Source organism: Lagenorhynchus albirostris, chromosome 14, assembly GCF_949774975.1.
Source record: "Lagenorhynchus albirostris chromosome 14, mLagAlb1.1, whole genome shotgun sequence".
Taxonomy (NCBI): Eukaryota; Metazoa; Chordata; class Mammalia; order Artiodactyla; family Delphinidae; genus Lagenorhynchus; species Lagenorhynchus albirostris.
The window spans coordinates 71,387,821-71,413,718 of NC_083108.1; the positions used below are offsets into that span (position 1 = coordinate 71,387,821).

Genomic DNA, 25,898 nt, shown 5'->3' on the forward strand with positions numbered 1-25,898 from the left:
GTTTTTTGTTTTTTTTTTTTTTTGTCTTTTTGTATCTTTTGGGTCCAGAATTTGCCCCAACTGCCCATGCACACAGTGATTTTTAGTCAAATATAGTTTCTCTGTATTTTGTAGCTTGAGGCGAGGTGGGTCCAGGTGCAAGCTTTGCAACACTGCAGTAAAGGGTCCTAGGTCCCAGGCATGTCTCGAAAGCAGAAGGCAAGGAGCTGTGTGGTGTTGGTGACGGGGCCTAAAAATGGCCTACAGTGGTGCTTCTCAGAGTGTGGTCCCTGGACCACCAGCAGCAGCAGCCCTGGGACCCTGTTAGAAACGCAGATTCTTGGGTCCCTGCCCCAGAGCTGCTGAATCAGAGATGAACAGGAGACTTTCACAAGCCCTCCAGGGGCTCTGATGCTGTCTCACTGGAGAACCCCTGCCCTAGGAGCTGCCTCTGGGAGTGAGCTGATGGGTCTGAACTGCGAGGTCCTCGGACGAGCTGGATCACACAGAGAGGGTGCTCCATCTTCCCCGGACTTCTCGCTTAGAAAGGCACCCGTGCTGCCCCACCCCTTCTTCCGTTTGGGAGAAGTGCCCCAAGTCACCCGTCGGGAGGACAGTTGTTGGGGACTGTGGGTATCCTTGTTGAACCCAGTGTGAATCTATCCCACAGCTCTCCCATGTGAACCCGCACAACAGCCCGGCTCTGAAAGTAAAAGACTGGGGGCCTCGAGAGACCGAACTGACTTCGCCACCCGATCACCTGCCCAGGAGAAGTGAGGGCACCTGTGCTCGGCTGGCTTTCGCTGAATTTACAAAATTTAACGTGAGGAGTAAATGCATCATGATAAGATACATGGAACTGATTCCCTGATGCAGGACTTCTCGTAAGAAAGCTATCTGCTGAGCACAGAGGAGGAAAAGGTCATCCTTTCTGAAAACGGACAGAGCCCCCCCAGGGTGGAGGCGCATTTGATACCATCTCTCATCAAAGATGAGGTTCTGTGGGAAGAACTTTCTAGGAACGTTGACCTAGTATCTGGAAACATCAACTTATTGATGGGAAGCACAGAATTACCACAAGGACACTTACAGAGCCTGTTTATTGCATAACTAGCAGGCACAAATTCCAAAACGATTTTACAACGCTTAAAGGGATGAACAATAATTACAGGAATAGAATGTACAACAAACAGGAAAAATAAGTACAGAATAATGGGTGACATGGATAAAACACATTGGAATAAAAGGCATTTCATTTTTCCTATGCAGCATTTTCTTTTGTAAAATCAAGGTGACCTTCAACCGGGACAAGGAAAGAAGGAAAACTCTCTGCTTTGGGAGCTCAGGGTGGCTGCGGAGGACACTCATGCCGGTCTCACTCTGGTTCCGCAGCTTAAACCGCTGGAGGAATTGGAGGACAGCTCCTGAGTTGTGCGTTTATAGTTCCAATTGATGAGATGCTGTATTTGGTCTTTGGGCCCGATTCATTGTTCTTTGGCAATAAGAACTATTTGCATGCCGAGGCAGAAGATGACTTCAGTTGAAGGAGCTCAGGGGTGGAGCCGTCTCCCCCAGCAAGTGGCAAATGCCGGTTTCCTACCTCCGACCTCTCAGCTCCGAGGGGCTTTTGAGGGGGCGGGGATTTGAGAATCAAGGGTAAGAGAATGACATTACAGAACGCAGACACTAGTGCAAGGCTGTGGAACCCATGTGCAAAAGACGGTGAACGACTGTTCAGACAAGGTGCGAGTTGTCCGCAGGCCCCGGGGACCTCTAACCCCGGCCTCTCAGGGCCGAGGAAACGGGCAGGGCACTTTGATGAGAAGGACGAGCTGTGGCCCTCCTGTCACTCCACCTGGGAACTTCCTTCCCGGGTTTTGGCACTGTGGGTTAACAGAGCAACCTCCTGTGGTGTTCTCACAATGGGAAATGCTTTGGTGGTCCCCACGTTCCTTGACTTTCTCCAGGGGCACGAAACAGCGTCCTCCACTGCAGGTCCTGAGTGTTGGAGTGAAGACACCACTTCACCCACCGCAGGCGACTCATTATGCAGAAGCCCGTCCTCCCCGGGAGGCCAAGGGCACTGACTCTGAACTGCTGCTGGGCCTTTCCCGAGGAGCCCATGTAGGCCTGGCAGGAGGGCACGTGTTTGCAAGGAAGAGGAGGGACAGCCCGGTACATGCAGCATGCAGAAAAGGTTCTCAGACAGTGCTTGAACTTAAGGTAGAAGACATTCCTCGAGAAGGCGTCCCCTCAGCATCCAATAAGAGCACGGCACTTAGGTTTGTGCAGACAAGTCTTGGAGATGTGGACCCTTTCCCCACACTACTCAGTGCAGCAAAAGCCGGCGAAAGCACCCATTCACAGTGACTTAGTAAACCAAACACCATTGCGGTTCTCCTCTCCGACAGCATTCGGTCACACTACAAAGGTGTTTGTGAATCAAATAGTTCTGTGAAAATACAGGCTTATTGAGAATGTTTTTAGGCAACTTTGATTATTTTGACTTTTTCACGTGTGTGAACGAGCGCTATGGGACAGAAAAGATGGGTGAAACAAGGACTAACAGCAACTGATCACAGGGTACAGTGGCCACGCTACAGGTAAGGTTCAGAGGCTAAACCGGGGGAGACCAGGGAAGCCAGGCCCTCACACTACACAGCAGAGCTGTGAGCTGGCAGCCTAGAGGCCTAAGCTCACCCACACGTGTGCCGTGAACACTTTTAGATGAGTTGAGAACATTTACAAATGGAGAGACGGCACAAAAAATATCTGGTGTCTCCTGACAAATCAAAGCTCCAGCAACCCCAGGCCCACTTTTCCACGTGGCAGCCTGAGTGGAGCCAGGGAGATGCTGTGACCACTGATGTGCCACGGGCTCCCCCACTGTCCCCTGCCCTGGGCACCTGGCTCGCTTCACTCACCAATGTCAGTACCACCTGGCCCCTCTGGTCTAGGTCAGGGTCTGAGCCACACCCACACAAAACTGCGGGAACAAGCAGGAAGGAATATGCTTTAGCTTTTAGAACAACAAAGCTCTTTTTAGTAACTTGCTCCCCAACCAGAGATCGAACCCACACCCCCTGCATTGGAAGTCCCTTGAAAGGTGATGTCTAATTGTGAAGTACCAGTGAGATAATGGAAGAGAAGCGAACTCAGGTGATTGTACACATCTTACCTCATAAGAAGTCCTTAAAGGTGGCGAGATATGCGAAGCAGATCGTGTGGGAAGGCTTTAGGCGGCTAGAGGAGTAAGGGGAGCAGATCACTGCTCCTGTCACCGTTTATGGCAGTGCTATCTGAATGGGGAGGGACAAAATTAGTTACGGCTCGTGGGACTGAGGCTCCACAGAGTGTGCGTGATAACACGGCCAAGGGACACACGACAGGGAGCATGAGTGCTTATCGGATGCCATGGAGACTTGAGGATGATAGTAAAATAGAAATAGAAGATAGGATCAAAAAATTAGATGAGAGAACACCTCATATGATAGAACAGTTAAAAGAAATTGAACACTTCATTGTTTCCTTCCAAGAGAGATTGTTACACTATTTTTAGAAAGTGGCAAAGTCCTTTCTCTAACATGCCTGCTTGGAGATACCCCAAACTTAAGAGATTCTGCAGTGGAGGCTGGAAAATCTGCTTATTGCACAATACTTGAGAGGGAACAGACAATGCTGACTTTTTTTTTTTTAACCCAACTCTCTCCAGAGAATGTTTCAGTAAAACTCTCTCTTATAGTTTTAGCCATAGGCAAGGAGTCTGAAGGGATGGAAAAGTTCTAAAATACTCTAAACAATGAAGATCTGCTTTTGGATATCTATGATCATTAACTCGACGGTCACGGACAGCACAACAGCACGTCAGAAGGTAAACTGGCAAACAGGCACAAGTAAGGCAAGTGGGTTAAATTAATAGTTGAAAATTTGTTAGAAAACATGCAAAAATAATACTGAATTTTCTTTTAAAAAGTTTTAAATTTTCATTAAACGTTTGTTTCTGTAAAAATTGGAAGAGTTCCATGTCTAAATTGGAAACCGGACTTAGAAAAGCCTCAAAAACAGAAGGGCCGGGCCAGCCCTGCCATTCAGTTGTTGTTCTCTTTGGTGGTGATGGTGACCAGCTGTTTGGCGGCCTTGGCGATGTCGTACGCACACTGGATGACCTGCTGCGTGACCAGCTGGATGTCCGTGGGTGGGCCCGGGTCGCCTGGGAGGGTCTTCTTGCACTCCGACTGGAGTCTGTAGGCACTGGATGTCAGTAAACGGAGGGAAGTCCTCACCATGTCGGACCTGGGTTTCTAAACAGAAAAACATAGGCATTCGCCATGAACTGCAGGGTGGATGTATCCGAGAGCACGGACAAGCATTCCTCAGAAAACAACTCAAACTATTCCACAGTGAACAGCAGTTCTGTCCAGCACTTTTTCACTGAGGGTGCTCGGAACATTGCAAGCTTGGCAACCCACAGTGTGGCGGATGCTGAAGGGCTCTGTCTCAAAGGTCAAAGTGCGTGCAGTGTATTTAATAGTATGCATTTAGTAGTGCTATACTGAAGTGGTTTTTGAAAAATATTAATCCACTTGGGTGAAATATTCCAGATAAAATTTCATTCTATTAATGCTTTACCTTTCAGCATTTGGCTTGTACATTCTTGTCTTATTAAACCCAAATCAATACTCATGTAGCACAAAAAGTATTTCAAAGCTCTATATGGCTATTTGCATATTCAAAACTTCCTGTGCTACAAAAAGATTAATATAATGTAAAGGTCATAAAGAAATTTCTTATGGTTCATTAAAAGGGATCTGAACCAAGTTAGTAGGGAGTGACTTACTTTGGGGAATAATGCTGCCATTTCTGTAACAGCTACATGTATCCTCTCTGAGCAGGGAATATAACTGCAAGAATATTGAAAAGGTTATTCAAAGACAGTGAAAATAATTCAGAGACAGAGAATACTCGGCTAAGAATAGGTCCCATTTACATTCCTGTAACAAAGGGGTCGAGGCCACGGCCAACCTGCTGTGGATCCCACATCAACAGGAGGTGCTCTGTGATAAAGCAGGGGCCCCATCCTTTCTTGAAAGTTCATTCAATCAGACAAAAACAGTCTCCAGGTATGAATGTAGGCAATGTCCACTACCAGCCAGGTGGAACCACAGAACAGTTAGTCTGTAAAGGTATCTACACCTCCTCAAGGTGTTCATTTAAATTAATACTGCCTACATTTTAATTAAATCATTGCATCTCAAGAAACTGGTTTGAATTATACCAAAATGCCTTCCAACTGGGAATCCCCGACTTTTACCTTTATGAGCAGTTAGAACCATACACCATGTAATAACAAAAACACCAATGCATAGGAGTTACTTAACTTGCAAATGTGAAGGGGCAACAACCCATCTGGTGACAAAGACCCTCAAAAAAAGGCAATGTCCACAGCAACCACTGTATCAGCCACAAATGTTTCTTGAGCATTAACTGAGATCCACACCTAAGAGTTTTTTATGTTTTGCTGGTTATGGTTTTCATTTTGACCCAGAAATATAATTCACCCTTTCCTCCTGCTACATAGAGGAGACATTTTTCCTAAGGACATCTCTCAAAAACTCACATTATGACATATTTTAGGAAGTCCTCAATAAGCCACGAAAGAAAGCACATGCAGATTAATGACAAAGTCCTCCTCCTTCTCTACCGCAGGGAGTCCATGTTCACAACTTGTTATCTTTCCTTGAAAAGGCTTTTGTGCATAATATGCAGTAATCCCTGGACTGTGTAATTGTGTGTAAGAGAGAGAGACAGAAACAGAGACAGGCAGGGAGTGAGGCTGGAGGCTGAGGGGATGGGACCAGGCTGAGGGAAGGTCAGGGGCTGTGGGGAGCTTGCTCAGCCCAGGGGACCAGGACTAAGCCTGACCGTGTCTGCATGGGCTACTGGTCCACTTAGGACGAGCATAAGCAATGGATATTGAGAGGAGAAAACAAGAGAAAAAGGCATGGGTTTAATTCATATAATGCAAGATTATAAATGAAAGTGTCGGGACTTCCCTCGTGGCGCAGTGGTTAAGAATCCATCTGCCAATGCGGGGGACACGGGTTCGAGCCCTGGTCCAGGAAGATCCCACATGCTGTGGACCAACTAAGCCTGTGTGCCACAACTACTGAGCCTGTGCTCTAGAGCCCGTGCGCCACAACTACTGAAGCCCGTGCACTCTAGGGCCTGCGTGCCGCAACTACTGAGCCCACGTGCTACAACTACTGAAGCCCGTGCACTCTAGGGCCCGTGCTCCGCAACAGGAGAAGCCACTGCAATGAGAGGCCCGCGCACCTCAACAAAGAGTAGCCCCCGCTCACCACAACTAGAGAAAGCCCGCGCGCAGCAACGAAGACCCAATGCAGCCAAAAAAAAGAGAAAGTGTCTCAGATACACAAGGAACCAGAGATTTTAAGAGAACACTGAACAATTTATAAAATATAAATTCTCTAGACCAATTCTAGTTTAAACCAAAGAAGTGAGTTGATGATTAAAAATCTCTGCATCATTCTCTCATGGTTCTTACAGAAAACAGATCATGACATATATTGAATGGATTTGTACATCTTAAAAAAAAAAAAAAAAAAAAACTTCCCAAACTGTACCAAGCACCACATATTGTGATATTTGAAGCCAGAAACAGCTCCAGGGCAGATATTTATATTTTTGATAACCATCAAAGAGAGAAACTTAATGTAAGCATAGTTTTTGGCTGCTGTTTGAAATATGAGCAAGGCACTTCTGAGCTGGGGGAAATGAGAAGTGAAGCATGCTGTTCAATGGTGGGAGAGCCCCAGGGAAAGAGTTCACCCTGTTTTCACGGTGCCTTGATATGTTTGAGGTGTGAAACGTTTTGCTTTATGTAATGTGATAATGAAGTTGCCTGTTGCCAAGGCTGGGTGAGGAGCAGAGGAACTCCACACCTGTAGCATGTGAGGCAGGAAGGGCATGTGATAAAGAGGATGTCCGGGGGAGGGGAGCAATAAACAGCTATATAATTTTCGTGGAAGGAGGCTGAGAAATTATGCAGGTTCCTCTTTTTCTCTGAGGAGCCTCCAGCAGTCCATCCATGAAGACTAGCTCTGCTCCTTCAATAAACACTGACCATTCCTCTCCTACTGAGTGGGAAATAATGACACTGGGAGAAGTCTGAACTGTACAGCAAAACGGAAGAGGGTAGAAAATGGGGAGGTGAGCATGGCAGTGCGAGGGACACGGAGAATGCAAAAGACACTGGTGCATCTTTTCATGGAAGAGAACAGGAAAAAGAAGAAGCAGTACTGTGTTCCTTGAACAACTTTTGTTCGTGCAAAGGCATGGAGAGAAGTTCTTCACTGAAGCCCTAAACTTTGCTGACTTAATGAAAACAATGAGATTGTTCTTGGGTTTTGATCAAATTTTGCCGCTTTCATAAACTCAGTGGGATGATGTTAAACGTGTCATGATTGTGTCTGGAGCAGGCCAGCCGCGTGAGACTAGGATACCACCTGCAACAGCTAACAACTTACCAGAGGACAGAGGGGTGAGTTAGAACGAGAGCTGGACCCTTCTCTGCAGTAAGAAATAACTCTGCAAGATATGGTTCTGCCCAGAGTGAGCAGACTCTTCATTCAGGAGCAGAGAATGATTTGCGTGACAATTAGATCAACTTTTCTAAAAACCACTTGCTTCTTAGACGTGCACATGCATGAGGGAAAAAGGTAAGAAATCAGGTTCATTTCAGGATACCTTTTATGGCAGTAGATTTCTCCCCAGCTAAGGAGACCACAGACAGCAGTGTGGCCGGGAGAATGTGTTGCTAGTTTTGAGGTAGCTTCTTTCACCTCAAGAACTGGGAATGTCACTACCCCAAATATGCTGCAGTTCTATCTCTAGAGGCAGCTATATTCAGAGCACTTCATAAGAAGATGAAAGATTAAAAATACTACATAAAAAAAAGACAAATTTGTTTTTAAGCCTGTTACATAAACCTGAAATTTTCAACAACTTTTTTTTTTTTTTTGCCGTACGCGGGCCTCTCACTGTTTTGGCCTCTCCCGTTGCAGAGCACAGGCTCCGGACGTGCAGGCTCAGCGGCCATGGCTCACGGGCCCAGCTGCTCCGCGGCATGTGGGATCTTCCCGGACTGGGGCACGAACCCGCGTCCCCTGCATCAGTAGGCGGACTCTCAACCACTGCGCCACCAGGGAAGCCCTTCAACAACTTTTGAAGTGAGCATATTAAAAAAAAAATCCCCATCTGTAAGGGAGCAGCAGCATCTCTTCCAGAGCATGTGCACACGTCCTGCCAGGCCGGATATTCAAGCCTCCTTACCTGTCGTGTTTATTTTCTTGGGCTGCTCTTAAGAGCTCCTGTATGTTTTTAGTGATCTGTTCAGTCTTCCGGATGACGTCTTCGGTGCTGGGGAAGACGGGGCTCGGGGCCTTGTGGGGCTCTGCCACATCTGGGCCTGAGCCATCACCTTGCCACACTGTACTTCTTTGCCTTCCCTTCCTGCTTGACCTGTGAGCATTGAAGAAGTGGTTAAATGTGACAGGTAGTTATCAGCTGCCTCTCTGCTTCTAGGAGCCACAGCATGTGCATGTGCCAAAGGCGCGAGTGGGCTGCTTTTGTGGTTTCCTTTATCCTGTCTGACAGGAGACTCAGGGTAAGGCTGGTTCATCAGCAGGCAGCCACAGCTCATAGAGAGGCTGTTTCACTCTACCATGGGGGTGGACATGATGACCCTAGTAGGAAGGCTAAAGATGGGGAAAGGGAGGGAACAACCGGAGCAGGGAGGGTGTGTGGTTATGAAGCCACCCTAATCGAGCCAATTCCTCGGGATGTAAATGCAGGATGTAACCTAACGTTGACTCAAAAATGAAATGGAGTACTGACTTTAAGCGCATTACAGACTCAGAGATGAGTCTAACCTGCTGGTAAAAGAACAAAAGGCCCCTGTGGCAATAATGGGAGATGGGAAGAGGTGTGAACTATGAACTTATGCCTTAATATCTGAGGACGTTATGGGTCTGAAAACAGAGAAGCGGGTGCAGGTGGTGAAGTGTGCCTCCTGACCACGCTGCTCAGTCTCTGGTTGAAGAGCCCAGCCCCAGGGCATTCTTCCTGCACATGTACCCCAAGTCATCCAGGTCCCTGTCATTGGGAGTGTTGTCATAGTCACTTTCAGGTGTGCTGTTCTGCTTCTCCAGCCTGGATGCCTACAAGAGAAAAGGCGACCCCATTAGTTGAGAGCACCAGACACTTCTTGGGTGCCTTCTCAGGAATTGTTACCTGTCAGGCTACGTGGCCATCATGCCCCAGATCTCATCTGGGACGGGGGCCGATGCTTTATTAAAAATTTAGGAACAGGGAATTCCCTGGTGGTCCAGTGGTTAGGAGATGGTGCTTTCACTGTCCGGGGCCCGGGTTTGATCTCTGGTCAGGGAACTATGATCCTGCAAGCCGCGTGGCGTGGCCAGAAAATTAAAAAAAAATTTTTTTTTAAATTTAGTAACAGATGAATAGTGGATCCAGAAACGGTTTCTTTCCTTCTCTGCCCCATTTTCTTCTTTGCTTCTTAGCTGCTCCATACACAGACCCCCGGTACAAACTAACAGACGCGCAAGGCAACGCTCATGTTTAGCTCTCTGAGGAGTACGGAGTTTAACTATAATATAATGGGGCCCATTTAAGAAGCAAATGGGTCCGCACATATATCCACAGATGTGAGCACTGGGAGTCGCCTGCAGATCAGCTAGTCTAATACCAGATGAGAAAAGGAAGGGCCAAAAGAGCTGGCGGTCACCCCCAAGGCCAAAGAGTCAGCAGAAAACCTGGACTAAGAACCTGGGCTTCCTGTCTCCTGCTACCTCCAATACCCCACACACCTGGGGCCCTGAGGACCACCACTGCTCACAACACAGCTCTCCAAGAACTATCCTCAGAGACGGCTCGTGTGAGCCACACAAGGAAACCAGAAACCATTCATTCATTGCCACACGTTGTTTGTGAACCAAAATGGAGTAACCTGGTGTGACATTTGGTTTCCAACCCCTTTCATCTGTCTCCCCAAACATCTATCCCTTAAAACATAAAGATATGGTGCAACAAAAATGGGACACAGGAAGCCTACAACTGTTTTGAGCAAATGGCAGCACTGCTAAGTACAGGGCCTTCTGGGGTGACAACATTTGAAGGGGACCACATTCCTTTGAAGGGGACTATGTTAGTTCTGGAGCATTTAATACAAAGGATTTCCCCTCAGTATTTATTTTACCCACAGTGCTTGGGAATTTCTTCATTTGAACAGAAATCAGTGGAAGCTGATTTAAAACCTAAATTGATTACCAATAGCAAAAGAGAAATATGAGCTATTTCTAGCTCTGTAACTTGAATTTAATCCAAGTTAATCAAAACATGTGCCTAAGGAATTTTATGGTTGCTGCAATGAAATGTGGCTAAAGATAAAGCGCCTGTAAATTCAGAGCCCTGTTTAAACACACGGAGACCCTGTAGCTCCACTCAAATGAATGGCTCCCTTAGAGTGAGTCAGTTAAGTAAGTCTCCATAAAGTTTAATTATTTGTTCCTGATAATGCTGCTTGGCCCTCTGAAGGCCCTATGCGGGAGGGTAGGCAGGCAGGCAGCCAGCCCTGAGATGGGGAAAGGCTCCTTATTCATACTACGTGTTGCTTACTATCCCCATGACCCCTCTCTGTCCTCTCCCAGGGAGAACACTCTTTCTCTGTCTGCTGAGGTCTTTCATGTTTCCCCCAAATGCTCTATTTGGTCCCAGCCACTTAACGTAAGACACTTGCACTGGGCTCCTAAGTTCAATACGAGTTCGTACTGAAACCACTCAAATACAACTGGCAAATGACTGAAAATGTTGGCCTGCAGCTATAAAGAGAGTCTGTAAAGCTAAGTTCTGTAAAAACTACTATAACATTTAAGATCCCTTTGTTTACATCTCCTACCAGCAAGCAGTTCTGCTTCACTAGCTGCTTTTGGTTTGGCTTTATGGATCAATCAGTGAGTTACTGGCTAGTGGCTATCTACATGGAAGAACAAAGGCAGGCAGGGAACAGTGAAACCAGGCTCTTGCAGAGATGATCTCAAAAAACAAAACAAAACAAAAAACAAAAGACAAAACAAAACAAAAAAATCTCTTCTTACCTTTCACAGTGAATGTCTGACTAATACATTTCTTTTCCTTTAGTTTTTATATATACATACACACACAGAGATGAGTGTGTATTTGTGTGTGTACATGCACATACACAGCCTAAAATGGAATGTAAAAAATGTGTATTTAAATAATTATTCTGGGACATTTGTCCAGAGCTGCTCCGGTGGAAAAAGCTAGAAAATGGAATTAAACCCAGAAAAACCCCACCTTTTTATAATGGATCTTTTTGCCTTCCTTGATGTAAATTTGACAATTACAAATCAAATGCATTATCTCCACAATGATCAAAAGTACCAAGTTTCATTGAAACATTTTAGAAGAGTAATGACTCATATATCTAATAAAAGTACTCAGGAAATGTTTCTCAAATACAGAAAACAACGTACAACAATAACCACCCAGGAAATCCGTTACTTACATTAAATCCTTCATCGTTATCAACAAAAGCATATTTCAGGATTTCAAATTAGTCAGCATTAATTTTATGAAAATTATTGTAAACATGCAGAACTAAGGTCTACTAGTTAAAAGTGCTGCTCTCTCAAAGCTGTTAATAGAAAAGTTACCTTATAGCTGGTGCTGGTTCAGTTTATTTAATAGATTGGTAGTTTTCTCTGCGTACAGACATGCCATAAAAGCCTAACCTCACGATGAAGCTGTCAGGAGCAATGAGGATTACCCGTTTAAATGGCCAGTATAAAACACTGTCTCAGTAAGCAGTCCTTGCAATAATTCTCAAAACTACCAAAAAATTTTTAAAAACTTTCACAGTGGACAAAAAGAGGTTTACTTGACTCTTAGCAACAACATTTCAAATAAGATATTCATTTCTATTTAACTGCCCCTTACTTTAACTGAAATACTGTAATATAAACAGTGCAGTTCAATTTCAGAACTGCTCAGAAGATAGTAGCATATGTCAAGAGGTTTTTTTTTAAAGATTACCTCAAAAGTGCAGAAAAGAACCCCCAAAGGGCCTCCACGTGCCATAAGGCACTGGCAGTGGGCAAGATTCTCCATCGTTCCTGCCGATGTGGAGGGAACGGACAAAGGGCAGTGCAAATCCCCCTGGTCTGTAAAGGTGGTCCCTCACCCACACCCACCCTCCCTCCTCTCACTTTAGCCACACTGCCCTTCCAGTAAAAAACAAAAGAGCCAGGACCTGAACGCAGGTCTGCAAAGCCTGTGCTCTGTCATGACTTTCCCAGCTTGCTGCCATATACTCTTCATGCATGAAACTGTTTTTTAAACTGACAGTGCCTTTGGGAGCAGGGAGGTCACCTAAGTCCCCAGGACCCTTTAACTGACTTTCCAAAAGGCTGGGTGTGGACAAGGTGCTTGATAAATACTTGCTGCCTGGCTACTCTAAAAGGAGCTTACCTGTATCATGTGCTGTTACTGGGAATGTAAATTATACGTCGGCAAGCTGGACTTGACCAAAGAACAAAGTGAACAGCTTCATACTAACAGGTGCCTACACCTCCAGTGCTGCCATGTGTTGCAATCTGGATGCAGAATGCAGGGACTGCAAAACCTTGGTTTGTCAAGTAAGGTGCTGAGGTAAAATATGTCAAGAGGTAAAAAACAATAAAAAATAAAGAGCACGATGTCTTAGTGTTTCCGTTAGTCCAAATACGCTAGTTCTCTGAACAAATTTGGACAGATTTGCCCTATTATAATATTTAGCCAGCAGCCAGCTAATTTTCTGATTGTTTAAAAAGACAGAATGCTCAGAATCAGTGTTACAGGGTGAACTGCAGACTGTGTTAAATGTCACGTGAGACTGAGCAATGTGGAGTTCGAGGAGACGGGGGCCGCCTCCTGCAGACATGCATGCGTGTGTGAGTGCTGAGAGCTGAGACACCAGGAGGGAAGCGCTGCCTCATGCAGGACAGAGAGCAGTTAGCGGAGGGAGGGAGGGCTGGGAGAAGCACAGAGTGCCAGGAGCACTGCCCCTCCTCCAGAGAGCAGAGCATTCAGAGTGTACTTAACCCTTCGGGCGCTCTCGTCCCTCGACCAGGAAAGTGTGGAGGGGAAGGAAGGCAGAGACGAAGAGGAGGTCACAAGCGCACTCCTCCCAATCTGGAAGGGGAAAAAGAAACACACTCGGGAAAACACAAAACAAACAAAAAACCCCACCTCCTACCCTGGCTTCCGCGCAGGTTTCCCAGAAAAGAATCCTAAAAAGCAACTCACTACACACATGAGATCAGTGCTGAAACTTCCACGCTAGCCAATGACAGATCCCTAGAGATGTTTAATCCCTTAGTGAAATGCCTCTCGGAAATTACTTGGAATTTATAAGGCTACTTTTCTATGAGGGAAAGACAATACCTAGCATAATTTGTCAAATTTGCCAATGTTTCTTTTTTTTTTAATAGACAGCCTTAAACAAATATTTGTTTTTTAACCAGGACAGATGATATGAAATGAAAAACTATACAAATGATTTAAAGTTGGTATACGCTATCAATCTGCTCCTTAGTACAGATATAGAACTTTTACAATAATAAGACGTTCTTACATTTTAAATGTTTCTAAAATTAAAAAGTACACTGTGAAAACTAACAAAGTGGCTTTTCCTAAATTTTGTTTTCAGTTATACAAAAATAAGATTCTTAACTTAGTTCAATGGCATTCCCATTACACCCAATGTATCAAATCAATTGCTTTAGAATGTTCAGCCCAAACAACTTAAAAAGTTGAAGTAGTAGACTCCCAATTACAATATAACAACACTGTAATTTTATCACATTAAAGCTTGACAAAATTAAACTAGGGCTTAATTTCCTAGATCATATCCTTTACTTTCTATTTACTCTGAGAATTTTTTGGAAATTCCTATAAGAGTGGACTGAAGAATAACTCTGACATTCAAAAAGATAAATATTACTCTTTGAGAAAACATCACATAGGTTCAAAGTGCCTGCAACATTTTGTCAAAACATAGGTTTTTTAAAACAAATTAATCCCCAAGAAATATAATATTTGAAACCCTCACAACACAATAGTTATTCCACTGTAGAATAGGAGCATTAGTAGCCTGTTACAGAATACAATCTTTGGAATGTAATGCTTGTAAGGTCGATATAGAATTCTTACATCTCATTCTTATGAAGTGAAAAAGCAACACTTTCTCCACGCAGGGAGGAGGATGCAGCTAAGCAGGCACACTGACCACAGGTGCAGGGGCTGCGGAGGCCCAGAGGCTTCCAGACCTGGCCTGCATGCCCAGGCCACAGACGCCACCCGCTCCACTGGGAGGAGCAGAGGAAGCGCCTTGAATTCTCAGGGCTCCTGTGCGTAAGGGGGCACATGCCCGTCTACCTCGAAGAAGACGGTACTTACTGCTGCCAGTAACCTTTATAATTTGCTTTTGTTTTTGGAAATAGGGAAGGAAGCTTGTTACCAAAAAAGTTCCAATAGTGGCTGGCGGGGAAAGTTATTATGGATACGGGGGAGAAAAAGGGGAGAGGGGCTGAGCAAGAGCCAGAATCCCCAGGGTCGTTGGAAAACTTTCGGCCAGTGGCCCTGAGTGCTTGTGGGAACACTGCAAGCACCTGTCGACATGTTAATACAGCAAACACAAGGACGACTCTTGTAGCCCAATTTGGCAAAGCAGAGACTGGGGATCTGCAGGTTCAGAAGAGGGAAGGCAGGAGTCAGGCTGGACAGAGAGTGAAAAGCAGAAGCGCCAGTGGTGTTACTTACGTGCGCGGGGAAGGGCTGGAGTCTCGTCCTGCTCTCTTCGGGGTGGTTCACTTCTCCCATTGGGAGATAGGGTTTCTGACCTGATCCCGTCTCGTACATGGACATGGGCCTACTGCCCCGGGCAGATGGACGTCTCTTTAAAGAAGAGTGGTTGGAAGTGTCTGTGTACTCAGAATCAGTTTGCACCTGATATATATTGGTTGTGGCCTGTTTCCTGAGGTTCGAATTTTCACTCTGGAGTGTTTGAAGCTGAAAGACATGTTTGGCAGTGGGACTGTGTTTTTCTATAGCAAGCAGAAAAAGCAAACACCAAGTAAACGCATACAACTACCAGCTTTAACAACAAGAACAGTTAACAGCTCGCTGGGTTGAAAGTCAAAGGCAACTACAAACCAAAACTCTTTCTTCTAGAATAAGTGAAACGCAATCAACTCACTTTGTCACTTAAGCAAATTAAATAGCTAATTTCTGAATGTGAAAAGGTTGCAGTTTGGACTTTTTAAAAGCGAACTGTCTAACCACGTAAAAATTGGTCACAGTGGGCCTGGGAAACGTTTGCAGGCAAGCTGCACTCTGGATTATTCTAAGGCTGTTTCAAGCAAGAGCTTGAGATCATTAAGACATCACTTAGGTAACTTGCTTTTCAAATGAGCCCTGAGCAATTTGCAAATGCCAAAAATGTCAGCAGACACCATGGAAGCAGCACAAAGATAACTAGAGTTGCTTTGCAAAGCAAGAAAGACAGTGAAATTCAGCTTACGAAAAATCAGATGAGCTACTGCTTCCCAAAAAGCCAACAAGAAAAAATAAGATCAACAAGTTTTTATTACATAATACTCTTTAAAATTCCAAACAATTTAGCACTTTTTTAAAAAGAGAGGGAACCAGATCTTGGTTAAGTTTGCTATATTAACATATCACGAAGAAAACCGGAGACCTATTGAACTATCAACATCTTCATCTGAACGCTCCACGTAGCGCGTGCTGCCCTCTGGTGATCGGTCATCTTTCAGCCAGGGCCGGAATACCTGGCCTCTCTCTCCTTTGGCTCTGCCGCCAAAAATGCGACCGTCGTGGTGTCAGCTTTAGACACTCTAATCTGCCTGGCACCACCCCGTTTTAGTTAGAGGCTGTCACTTGGAGACCCTGAACGCTCCTTCCATTCCTTACATGCAGGCTGCTTCATGGCGCTGGATGAATTAGAGTTAAGGGATCAGCAAGGAACCGAGTTACTCTTTAGCATCTGGCATTTTAAACACAATTAACTGAGTCCAGGCTGCACAACGTCCTTCCCCTCTGGTGCTCCTCCATCTTCCAGGACATTTTATAAGCTGGGTGTGGTGTGAGTTCAGCTGTCTACTCTTTGACAGAGATTGTAAAATGTGACCAAATTCCCCACCAGGGCCAAGGCTTAAGTCCACAAGCAACTGTGTTTGCACCAGGAGATCATTACTTTTTCAATAGCAAGCCCATTCAGTGTTAGGAGTTACTTTCAATTTCTATTTAAGAAAGCACCGATCTGTGAAAAATATACCAATAGTGGCTGCTCCTCTTCATTAATTAGCATCTTTTCCAAGCAACTGTTAAATGTGAAAGATCAGACACAAATCATGCTACTTCGTCAACTATATATATATTAAAAAACTTTACCTAACTTTGAAATAAAATCAATGCATCTTCGCTAAACAAATTCCACATACTTTATATTAGTAGTGCCAAACTTTTGTGAAAGTCTGATTTACTGTCTTTGCAACAGAAATACTCTCATTCTCAGTTTTCTCAAAGTGTGATCCCTAAGAAAGGATAGATTGCTTCTACACCAGAAAGGCTTTCAGGGCATAACTTATATCTGCAACTCCCTTTCCAAAGAAAGAACAGCTGCAAAGTGACAAGCAGCTACTGAAAATTCCTACATTCTAGGAAACAGACAGGCATAAAGTGCCTGTCAAAACTACTTATTAGGGAACCCATGTTCTACAATGAAATGGTCAAGGTCCAACCAGTGAGGAGCATAACTGACACATGGTCCTCAGTGTAGGACTGGGGGATCTGGTCACATGCTTGTGTGTCTATGTGAAAACCTCTTAGAGTATTTTAGACAAGGTCTTGAAATCTTAAACTTTATCTTCACACTTTTCACTCTAAAACATCCAGCCTGGATTTTGCTTTAATGTGCTTTGATGACCACTAGTTCCTGGTCTCAATTGTTTTTAAATTTTAGTACTCTGTACTTAGCGAGATATCCTCAGATAAATCTGAATGGTGCTTATAAGAACCAGACTACACTTATTTTGTCTGGAAGGAGTATAACAGGACATGAAAAGTTATAGATAATAGGTTCATAAATCAAAAGCATTTCTAAGAATTGAGGAGAAAATCTATGAACAATGGCAAATAATTCCACTCTGCATTTCTTAAAGAAGCTTGAGACATTTGCTTTCAGAGATTCGAGGTTATCTCTGGTGATTTCTACAAATACTAAAAGGAGAATAATAAGAATAAAAATGGTGATGCTTAACAGACTGATTTGCAGTGGCAAAGTCAGCATGTTTCAGAAAAAGTCACCTCAAAAAAATGCATTAGTTCAATTAATGAGACAAACTGTAATTCATTAAACAAAAGATATTTCAGAAAAGACAGAAAAAGTGCAAGCCCTGTATGCTATGGCAAAAAGGCACTTTGTCTGTCTTGTTCATGGCTGCACACCAGCCGGTGACAGGGCCAGGGTGGCACAGGACAAGTGTTTGATTAAAATCTGATCGATCTTCAGGCATTCTTGTCCCCTTCTATTATAGGTATTGAGGCCATCTATCTCAAAACGTCTCCAAAAATGATCTAGAACTCAAAAGAATCCTGGACCAAGCCGCAGGCAAGGGTGCACTGCAGTGTTCTTCCCTGACAAGCAGAGGGGCACAGACCTCTTCTTAGATCTTCAGCCTTCCTTTAGGAAGCACCACTGAAAAGGGCCCAGCCACAAATGAGGTGCACCACGTCCTCTGTTCTTGATAATGATTCTGAAGCATCACTCTTCAAATGATAGTAGGAAGACACAGATATATACTTTGTTTTGTTTCTGTTTAAGGAAGTGTACAGAATCTCATTTATAGAGCACTGAATGATGGGAGCAGTACCTACAAAGTCTCGGGCAGAATTTAGAATCTTTCCACTTCTTTTTCTTAGCATTCTTATAAAGAGTTATATACGTAATCCCCTCTGAAACATATTCCTTGCTACTATTAGCCATACTTTTTTTACAGATAGAGATTAATATATTTATATATTTCTAACTCTCTCAAAAGGCGGCAAACAAGGAAATGCCGAGCAAATGGGATTGTTTCTTACCAGCGTACGGTTCTCGCTGGTGCAAACACAATGTTTTCTTACATTTACTGAGTACCTATTTTGTGGCTCTGAGGACATCATAAATTAGTGGTAATTACTGGTGGAAAAAAAGCAGGGCTGTGGGACTGGGCTGCCAGGGCAGGGGTGGGTAATATCTTAGACTACAGTGAACAGGGACAGTACCCCTTGTGTGGCATGGGGTTTGGAATGCGGATAAACACATACACCTGTCCTGGGCTTTCGTCTGCCCTGTCTTCATGGCGTGCTTATTCTTTAGAACAAGCAATAAATTGGAAGAATCACATCCATGGAGTGGTGTCTAGCTTCCCAGGAAGCACAGGATAGTGCAAGGGTTTCTACAACTGACACAAACACTTAATAGGCTGTAATGTTTTCCTACCTGGGAAACTTACACTGGATTTATTTCTAATCAAAGATACTTCATTTAAAATACCCAAAATACATACTGCTTCCAAAAAGACAGCTTGGCCCAAAGATTTTTAGATCTGTGTTTCTTCCCTCTGACCACAAGCATCATGCCTGGGATTCTTCCTTATACTATGGGGTTAAAGAGCAACCGTCCTGGCATTTATTGACATGTTACCTTTTTCTGCATAATTCTCAGCTCGTCACTCAAGTTGTTATTCACCTTCATTAGCTGTTGTATCTTGGCCTCAGAAGCCACTAGAGCGTTTTTGACCTCCATAAATTCCTGCACAGTGACTGGTCCATCTGATAAATCTGAATCTAGGCTCTAAAAATAAATTGGGGAAAATGTTCACAATCTGAGACAATGATAACATTCAAGACTAACTGCTAAAGAATTTCAAATTCTGACCATGCCAGCTGGATCGCAAAGTTAATCAAACCAAATCAAAGCTTCTAAGCGTAATGCAAAAATAAAACATAAAGGTAGGGCTACGAAAGTATTTGAAAAATTTTAAAGTCAATATTTTCTAATAGATCAGACAGTGGGGCTACAAATCCTTTCTGACAATGACTATGCACATCTGTCTTGTCTGCCTTTCTCTTGCTCATTCATTTTTTTTTATTCATTATTTCATTAATTCACTCATTCCAACTTTTCTGATGCTTTTTTACTAAGCATCAGGCAGTGTTCTAGGAGCTTGGGATACATAAGAAAAGAAAATAGACAAAGATTCCTGCTTCCATGGTGTTTACATCCCAACAGAGTGAGAAAGGGAAAAAATAAAAAACTATATAGTACAGTGAAAGGTGATAAGTGAGATGGAAAATAAATAGAATGGATCAGAGTGAGGGGCTGGGGAGCTGAAGCTGGGGTGAAGGCGGGTGCATTTTAACCTGAGACGTGGGTAGGTGGGATATGAGCAACAGGCTGCAGGAGGGGAGGTCATTAGTCAGATGGCTGTCTGGAGGAAGGGTGTTACAGCCAGTGGCAGAGCTCAGCTGGAGGGAATGGGTGTGCAAGGCGGAGAGGAGGCGGAGGCCGGCCAGTCTAGGGACCCCGTCGTGTAGGGTCCTGTCATGACCCGGCTTTCACTCGAGTGAACCCAGCGCTTCTGTGGAGAGCGGGCAGAGATGTTTCAGATGGAACAGGTGACTCCTGCTATCCCCTCCACATTCCCTGCATCTGCCAGTGGCACCACTGGTTCTCACAGCTGTGTAAGCTGGAAAACTCTGGACAGAACTCCAGTAAGTCTACCTTCCCACTTCAAATATCCAACTTATTGCCAAGCCCTGCCTTTTTTATCCTCCTCCTGTTCATCCATTCTCAAATGTTTGCTGGGCTCCTCTGTGGGCCAGGTCTGGGACACTCAGCAGTGGGTAGACCAGCCAGGCCCCTGCTGCCCTGTCCTCGGGCTCACACTTTGCTACAGTAACTGTTCTTCCATCCAGACCCTCCCAGCCAAGGCCCTGAGGTAAACCTGTGTCACCTCTTGTTTGGACCTCGTCAGCACCTCCTACTTGGGTTCCCTTCCTCCACTCCCTGGTCCACCGGAACAGTCCTCCCAAAGCAGAGGACCCAACATGGCTGACATCACCCTCCTGCCCTGCCTACAAGCTTCCTGGGCTCTGCACTGTTGGCCAAGGTCCAGGCTCTTTGGTCTGGCGTCACGCTCCTGCATATGGTGTGACCCCTGCCCTCTGCTGCAGCTCTGACTCCCACTCCTTTCAGGCTGACTCCACACATGACCAGATTCTCCCACCCCCCCCACGCTGCTGTCTCACTTCCTCTCTGTCTAGCCCACCCTCCCCAGCCTCTCCACACGCCCACATCCCAGGCATTCTTTTTTTTTTCCCAGGCATTCTTCAAGGCACGCGTTAAAGCCTCCCCTGATACTCCTCCTCAGTGACAGGTTGTGTCTCTGTTGACCGCCCCACCCCCCTCTTGTGTCTGTGTTTATGACCCTTGTACTGCAGTTCTCTCTCCTCCTGGGCGGGCGGTGACGGCCTCGTAGAGGAAAGGGACTAGGCCTCACTCAGGATAATATTATCCAGGGAAGTGTGGATAACTACCCAACGAAAGTAAACATTCGTTGAAAGAATAAAACCCACCAGTCCTTCCTCACAGGTTTTATAAAGTCAAAACTGCAGAAGGGCTGTGAGTCAACAACTGACTCAGGGACGACAGACCCCCTATTTTAAAACTATTTACACCTCATTGACCTTTGCTTGGCCCAAGCTAGTAGAAAACCTGACTCTACTTCCAGAGCACTTTTCACAAGCCTAGCCCTCAAGTGATTTACAAAGCAGGCAAATTTTCAGGGGGAAAGATCTGAAAAGAAAACACAGTCTCTTTCTGTGTGCGGTGTGCCACCTCACCTTCTGCCTGTGTGCCTTGCTCGCAGTGGCGTCCAGATCCGTGTCTTCATCTGATGCCACACTGTCATAGTCCGGCTGGTCATTGTCCTGACTCTCACCACTGTGCTGGTTACTAATTGTTTTCAGTATGAGCTCCACATTGTCTATCAATAGAAGCAAAAAACTTTACTTCAGGCTTGCAAAAAACTTTTTTTTTTTTTGTGGTACGCGGGCCTCTCACTGTTGTGGCCTCTCCCGTTGCGGAGCACAGGCTCCGGACGTGCAGGCTCACGCGGCATGTGGGATCTTCCCGGACCGGGGCACGAACCCGTGTCCCCTGCATCGGCAGGCGGACTCTCAACCACTGCGCCACCAGGGAAGCCCCAAAAAACTTTTTTCCTAAAAAACTAGCCATTTAAAAGACTGGAAGAAAATGACAGAAATAGCAAGGTTATATTCACACCAAAAAGGGATAACAGCAAGTTATCAGCTGGACAGAGAGTCTACTAAAAACTGCAGAGACAGATTTAAGCATTCCTCTGAGCGACCTGCCAAATGTGGGCAAATTAATTAGATGGTTTAGGAAAAAGCTGCTCAGATAAGGGGACAGGTTCCCAAATTTGTAATCATTCAAGGAAACAGGGTGTAGCTCGAAATCATGAAAATAAAGCTGTAACTAATGTAAGATTAACTGCAATTCAGTTATAATTGTACCTTGTTTACAAGGTAATGTCAAGTCAAAACAGAAAGGAAATTGTTAAAGTGGAGCCTAGAAACTAGGTGATCAAAGAGTAGGCACATCGGCCTTTCGTTAGCTGAATGCCAGTGAGAGAGAGAGAAAGAGGAGAATGATCCATTGGACACACATGGGCACACCAGGAAGGTGTGGTCTATAGGGAAGCAGGGATGACTCCATTGGCTCCAAGACATTTTGAATGAAAGATTTCACAAATTATCCAAGTCTCTCCACTTTCTTTCAGGCAACTCAAGCAAACCTCTAATTTCCAATATTGTTTCTGGATATTTCGATGGATAATATCTTGGTGATAAATTATGTTTACTTAAAAGGAATTTTAATTCTTAAAATTAATATTTAAAATATACATGTCGGGGCTTCCCTGGTGGTACAGTGGTTAAGAATCCGCCTGCCAATGCAGGGGACACGGGTTTGAGCCCTGCTCCAGGAAGATCCCACAAGCAACTAAGCAACTAAGCCTGTGCACCACAACTACTGAGCCTGTGCTCTAGATCCCGCGAGCCACAACTACTGAAGCCCACGTGCCACAACTACTGAGCCCGTGCGCCTAGAGCCCGTGCTCCACAACAAGAGAAGCCACTGCAATAAGAAGCCCGCGCACCCCAACGAAGAGCAGCCCCTGCTCGCTGCAACCAGAGAAAGACTGTGCGCAGCAACGAAGACACAATGCAGCCAAAAATAATTAAACAAAATAAATAAATTAAAATATATATATATATATGTGCCATCAGATTATAGAAGTGATAAAGATTCAATATAGAAAAATTGAAACTGATAGGGTAATCATTCATAGCTATTGATACATGTGATTCTATTTCCTTCCAGTCTTTTTCCTAAGCATATACACATACATACAGTCAATTTCATTATTTGTAGCAGTTACGGTCTATAAAGTTGCTGTGAAGAACGAATTAGCAAATACTAAACCATTGTTCTGACTGGAAACACAGGGTTAGGTTCCTGCAAACCTCTGATCACATTTTTGTCAACTGATAAATATATAACCTCGTTTTACATGTGATTCTGTTTAAAGACATCTTTAATATATGTTGTTGATCCATTAACATTGAACTCACGGCCAACAGCACTATAACTCACGCCTGAACGAAGCTAGTCTAACACATGTATTTTCTCCACAAGGCACAACACCTTCTTGCATTTAGGAATCCTACACAGCTCTTCAGCACTCTACTTGGGGACCACTTCAAATAGTGAAATCACCAACAAAAAGGATAAAAATGTGAAAACTGTGGCACTAAATAAATCTCAAAAAGGACACCTGTTTACAGTATAAGAGTTGCAATAAGGCAGAGCATGGCCTTGTTCAATCTCAGCTGGGAACGTGCATTTTGGGTGACTCAAATTTCTCAGCATGTTGCATACAGCCACAAATTACCATCAACGTGCTGTCAGTATGATTTTGAGGCAACAAATTTTAATGAATAGGTGAATTGGCAAATAGGAGATCCGTGAGTAATGGGGATTAGTGGTATATTTATATTTACATGTGATATATTCACTTGTACATATGTGTATATATAAATGTTTTCCTTACAAAATTTGGATTATACTAAAGCTTTTAAAAAAATTAATTTATTACTTTATATTATGTCATTACATAGTCTCTGAAAAAAAGTGTGCACTATTCAAATATGTAACTAATAATTGCTCTATTATTGCTTATTTGTTTCTAATGTTTCCAGTGCTATATATAATATACATGTAACATCTCTATTTCCTCTCAATTAACACCTAGAAATGGAAACACCAAATCAAAGAATTTGTACATTTTGAGACTTTAAAGGACCCTTATCACTGCACCTTCACCAAAATTTAATAAAGTTTCTTAGAACTTGTTTATGTCTGGTTGAATAAGTAAAATCAAGAAGAACAAATCGCTGTCAGTTAACGATTACTATCTCTGGGGAATGTGATGCTGACTGAAAACTGAATCTTTACGGTATGTATTTTTCCTGTTTACATGTTTTTCAATTTAAAAATGTATTATTTCTACAATTAGAAAAAAACAAAAAAGATACAGCATCAGGGCTGGGGAGGAAGTATGTTCCCAAGCATGGAGACAGCACCCTGAGCTACTGAACAAGACTCAAACGGCACCTCGGAAATAGGTGCTTGGTGCTCTCTTCACAATTTTAAACCCCAATAACTCTTGCTGTATACATCTAAAGTTTATAGCGACAAATTCTAATTATGGAGAACTCAGTCTTGTAGGTAAACAACAGCAGGTGAGCTGGAATTTCAGTCAAGAGGGTTTAGTTTCTCATGTCCTTTAACAAGATCTAAGTCAGACTTTTGAGTTAATTTCAGAATGCAATTTTTTAGGGAAGACAGGTGACCCAAGAGGTAAAAAATCATATATAAGATAAATTAGAATCACAGTTAATAACGCTGAAATATTTATAATTCACCAGGACTCAAAGAGAGAAACTTGTCGTCACAACATAGCACCAATAAAACTTACAGGGCTTTAACTAAGCTGTGGTGTCAATGACTGCTTTAATTATTTTTATAACTTTAACACTCGTGTGAAGTTTTAAGGCCAAAGAAGCGAACATTTAGAGGTCTGAAACAGTTACCTTTTGAACTAGAGAGAGGACTACCTTGCTGTCTCCTCTTGGCATCACTGAGAATGTCGATAACCAGAGTGGCAAACTCATGGGCGTTAAACCGAGCTAGTTTCTGTCTGCCCTGAGGGTGAGAAAATAATTGGAAATATTCCCAGATGTAAAAATACACACATATTCACATAAAACTAGTCAGACTACTGTTAGACTTCGGCAAAGACCTCCCAGCATGCTCAAAGTATCATCAATCACAGCCATAACTGAATCAAATTTAACATTTTCCTTGTGAACAGTTTAAAACCATTTACATAATAGAACAATATAACATTTAAGTTCTCACCATGCATATCTATTTTTGTGAACCAAAACAAAATGGCTCTCTTAATGCTTTCTTTCTAATATCAATTCAGTTCTGAAGTAGGCCTACTAATCAAAAATTAATTTGAAGGGACAAATTTTAAAATTTCAACATAAAATTATAGTCTAGATGCTGGGACTCTATCATTATATATAACCAGTAATCAATGAAAATGAAAAGAGCTTCATAATTTACTCAGCTTCACTGCTCTTGGTGGATGGTTAGGCTTTTTTCAGTGCTCTGTTATTACACACAGTGCTTTGATGAAAATGTGCATAAAGCTTTGTATTTTTAGTTGATTAGAACATATTCCCAGATGAGGAATTCCTATGTGGAAGGATGCAGGTAATTCTGAGGCCTCTGAAACCAGTTAACAGATTGCTTTTCTGAGGTCTGCAGCAATTTAAACTCTTATCTGTAGCATGAGAAAGCCCATCTTGCCACATCCTTACCAGTCTGGAGTATCCTTTAGTATGTATTGATACTTTATTAAGTTGATTGATAAAACTTTCATTAATGCCTTCAGGTTGCTTTCTTTGATTACTAATGAGATTAAACATTTCTTCACATTTGAAAGCCATTTATTCTTTCTTTCTTTCTTTTTTTGCCCTTGCACTTGTGGAATCTTAGTTCCCCAACCAGGGATTGAACCCGTGCCATCAGCAGTGAAAGTGCGGAGTCCTAACCACTGGGCCGTGAGGGAATTCCAGCCATTTATATTTCTTTTGTGAATTGTTTTATATTCTTTCCCAGTCATCTATTAACTTCTATTGCTTTTCTTATCAACTTGTGAGGGTGTGTGTGTGTGTGTGTGTGTGTGTGTGTGTGTGTGTAAAGGATATTAACATTTTAATCAATCAAAAAATCTTACATACCTGTCCTGGGAAAATAAAATACCATGATATCAGCCATTCCCCAAATATCACTACTAGTGAGTTTTTGGACTTGGCCACTTGCCTGGTTCCGTGTCGATGAATACTCGGGATTGACTGGAAGGAAGGGGACGACGGTTGTCTCGGTCACCAGGGTGCTGTGATTTTGCGTGGCAAGCCAGACTAGCCAGAGGAAAGAGCCAGAGATAGAATCTCATCACCACGGGCGCCACTGCTCCTCTAAGAGCCGTGGCTCTCGCATTACTAGGTAGACTAGGGGCAGCACACTCCGAAGCCAGCAT

The 25,898-nt window shown here is 43.7% G+C and overlaps 1 protein-coding gene across 16 annotated transcripts in view; it reads right to left on the bottom strand.

Annotated features, from left to right (window-relative positions):
* Positions 1-1,050: 1,050 nt before the first annotated feature.
* Positions 1,051-25,898, bottom strand: part of GIT2 (GIT ArfGAP 2) — a 49,367-nt gene continuing 24,519 nt past the window's right edge. For 4 of the 16 annotated variants that reach the window (XM_060121680.1, XM_060121679.1, XM_060121690.1 and 1 more), the window contains 10 exons: positions 25,682-25,779; positions 24,379-24,490; positions 21,046-21,188; positions 18,845-18,994; positions 14,899-15,147; positions 13,180-13,269; positions 9,136-9,218; positions 8,332-8,520; positions 4,817-4,880; positions 1,051-4,280 (listed from right to left, as the gene is read on the bottom strand). In XM_060121680.1, coding sequence (XP_059977663.1) covers positions 4,068-4,280; positions 4,817-4,880; positions 8,332-8,520; positions 9,136-9,218; positions 13,180-13,269; positions 14,899-15,147; positions 18,845-18,994; positions 21,046-21,188; positions 24,379-24,490; positions 25,682-25,779 — 1,391 coding nt within the window. In that variant the 3' untranslated portion in view covers positions 1,051-4,067. Of the gene's footprint in view, positions 4,281-4,816; positions 4,881-8,331; positions 8,521-9,135; positions 9,219-13,179; positions 13,270-14,898; positions 15,148-15,744; positions 16,479-18,844; positions 18,995-21,045; positions 21,189-24,378; positions 24,491-25,681; positions 25,780-25,898 lie in introns of those variants that run through there. The other 12 variants (XM_060121684.1, XM_060121683.1, XR_009534857.1 and 9 more) reach the window with 11 other exon arrangements.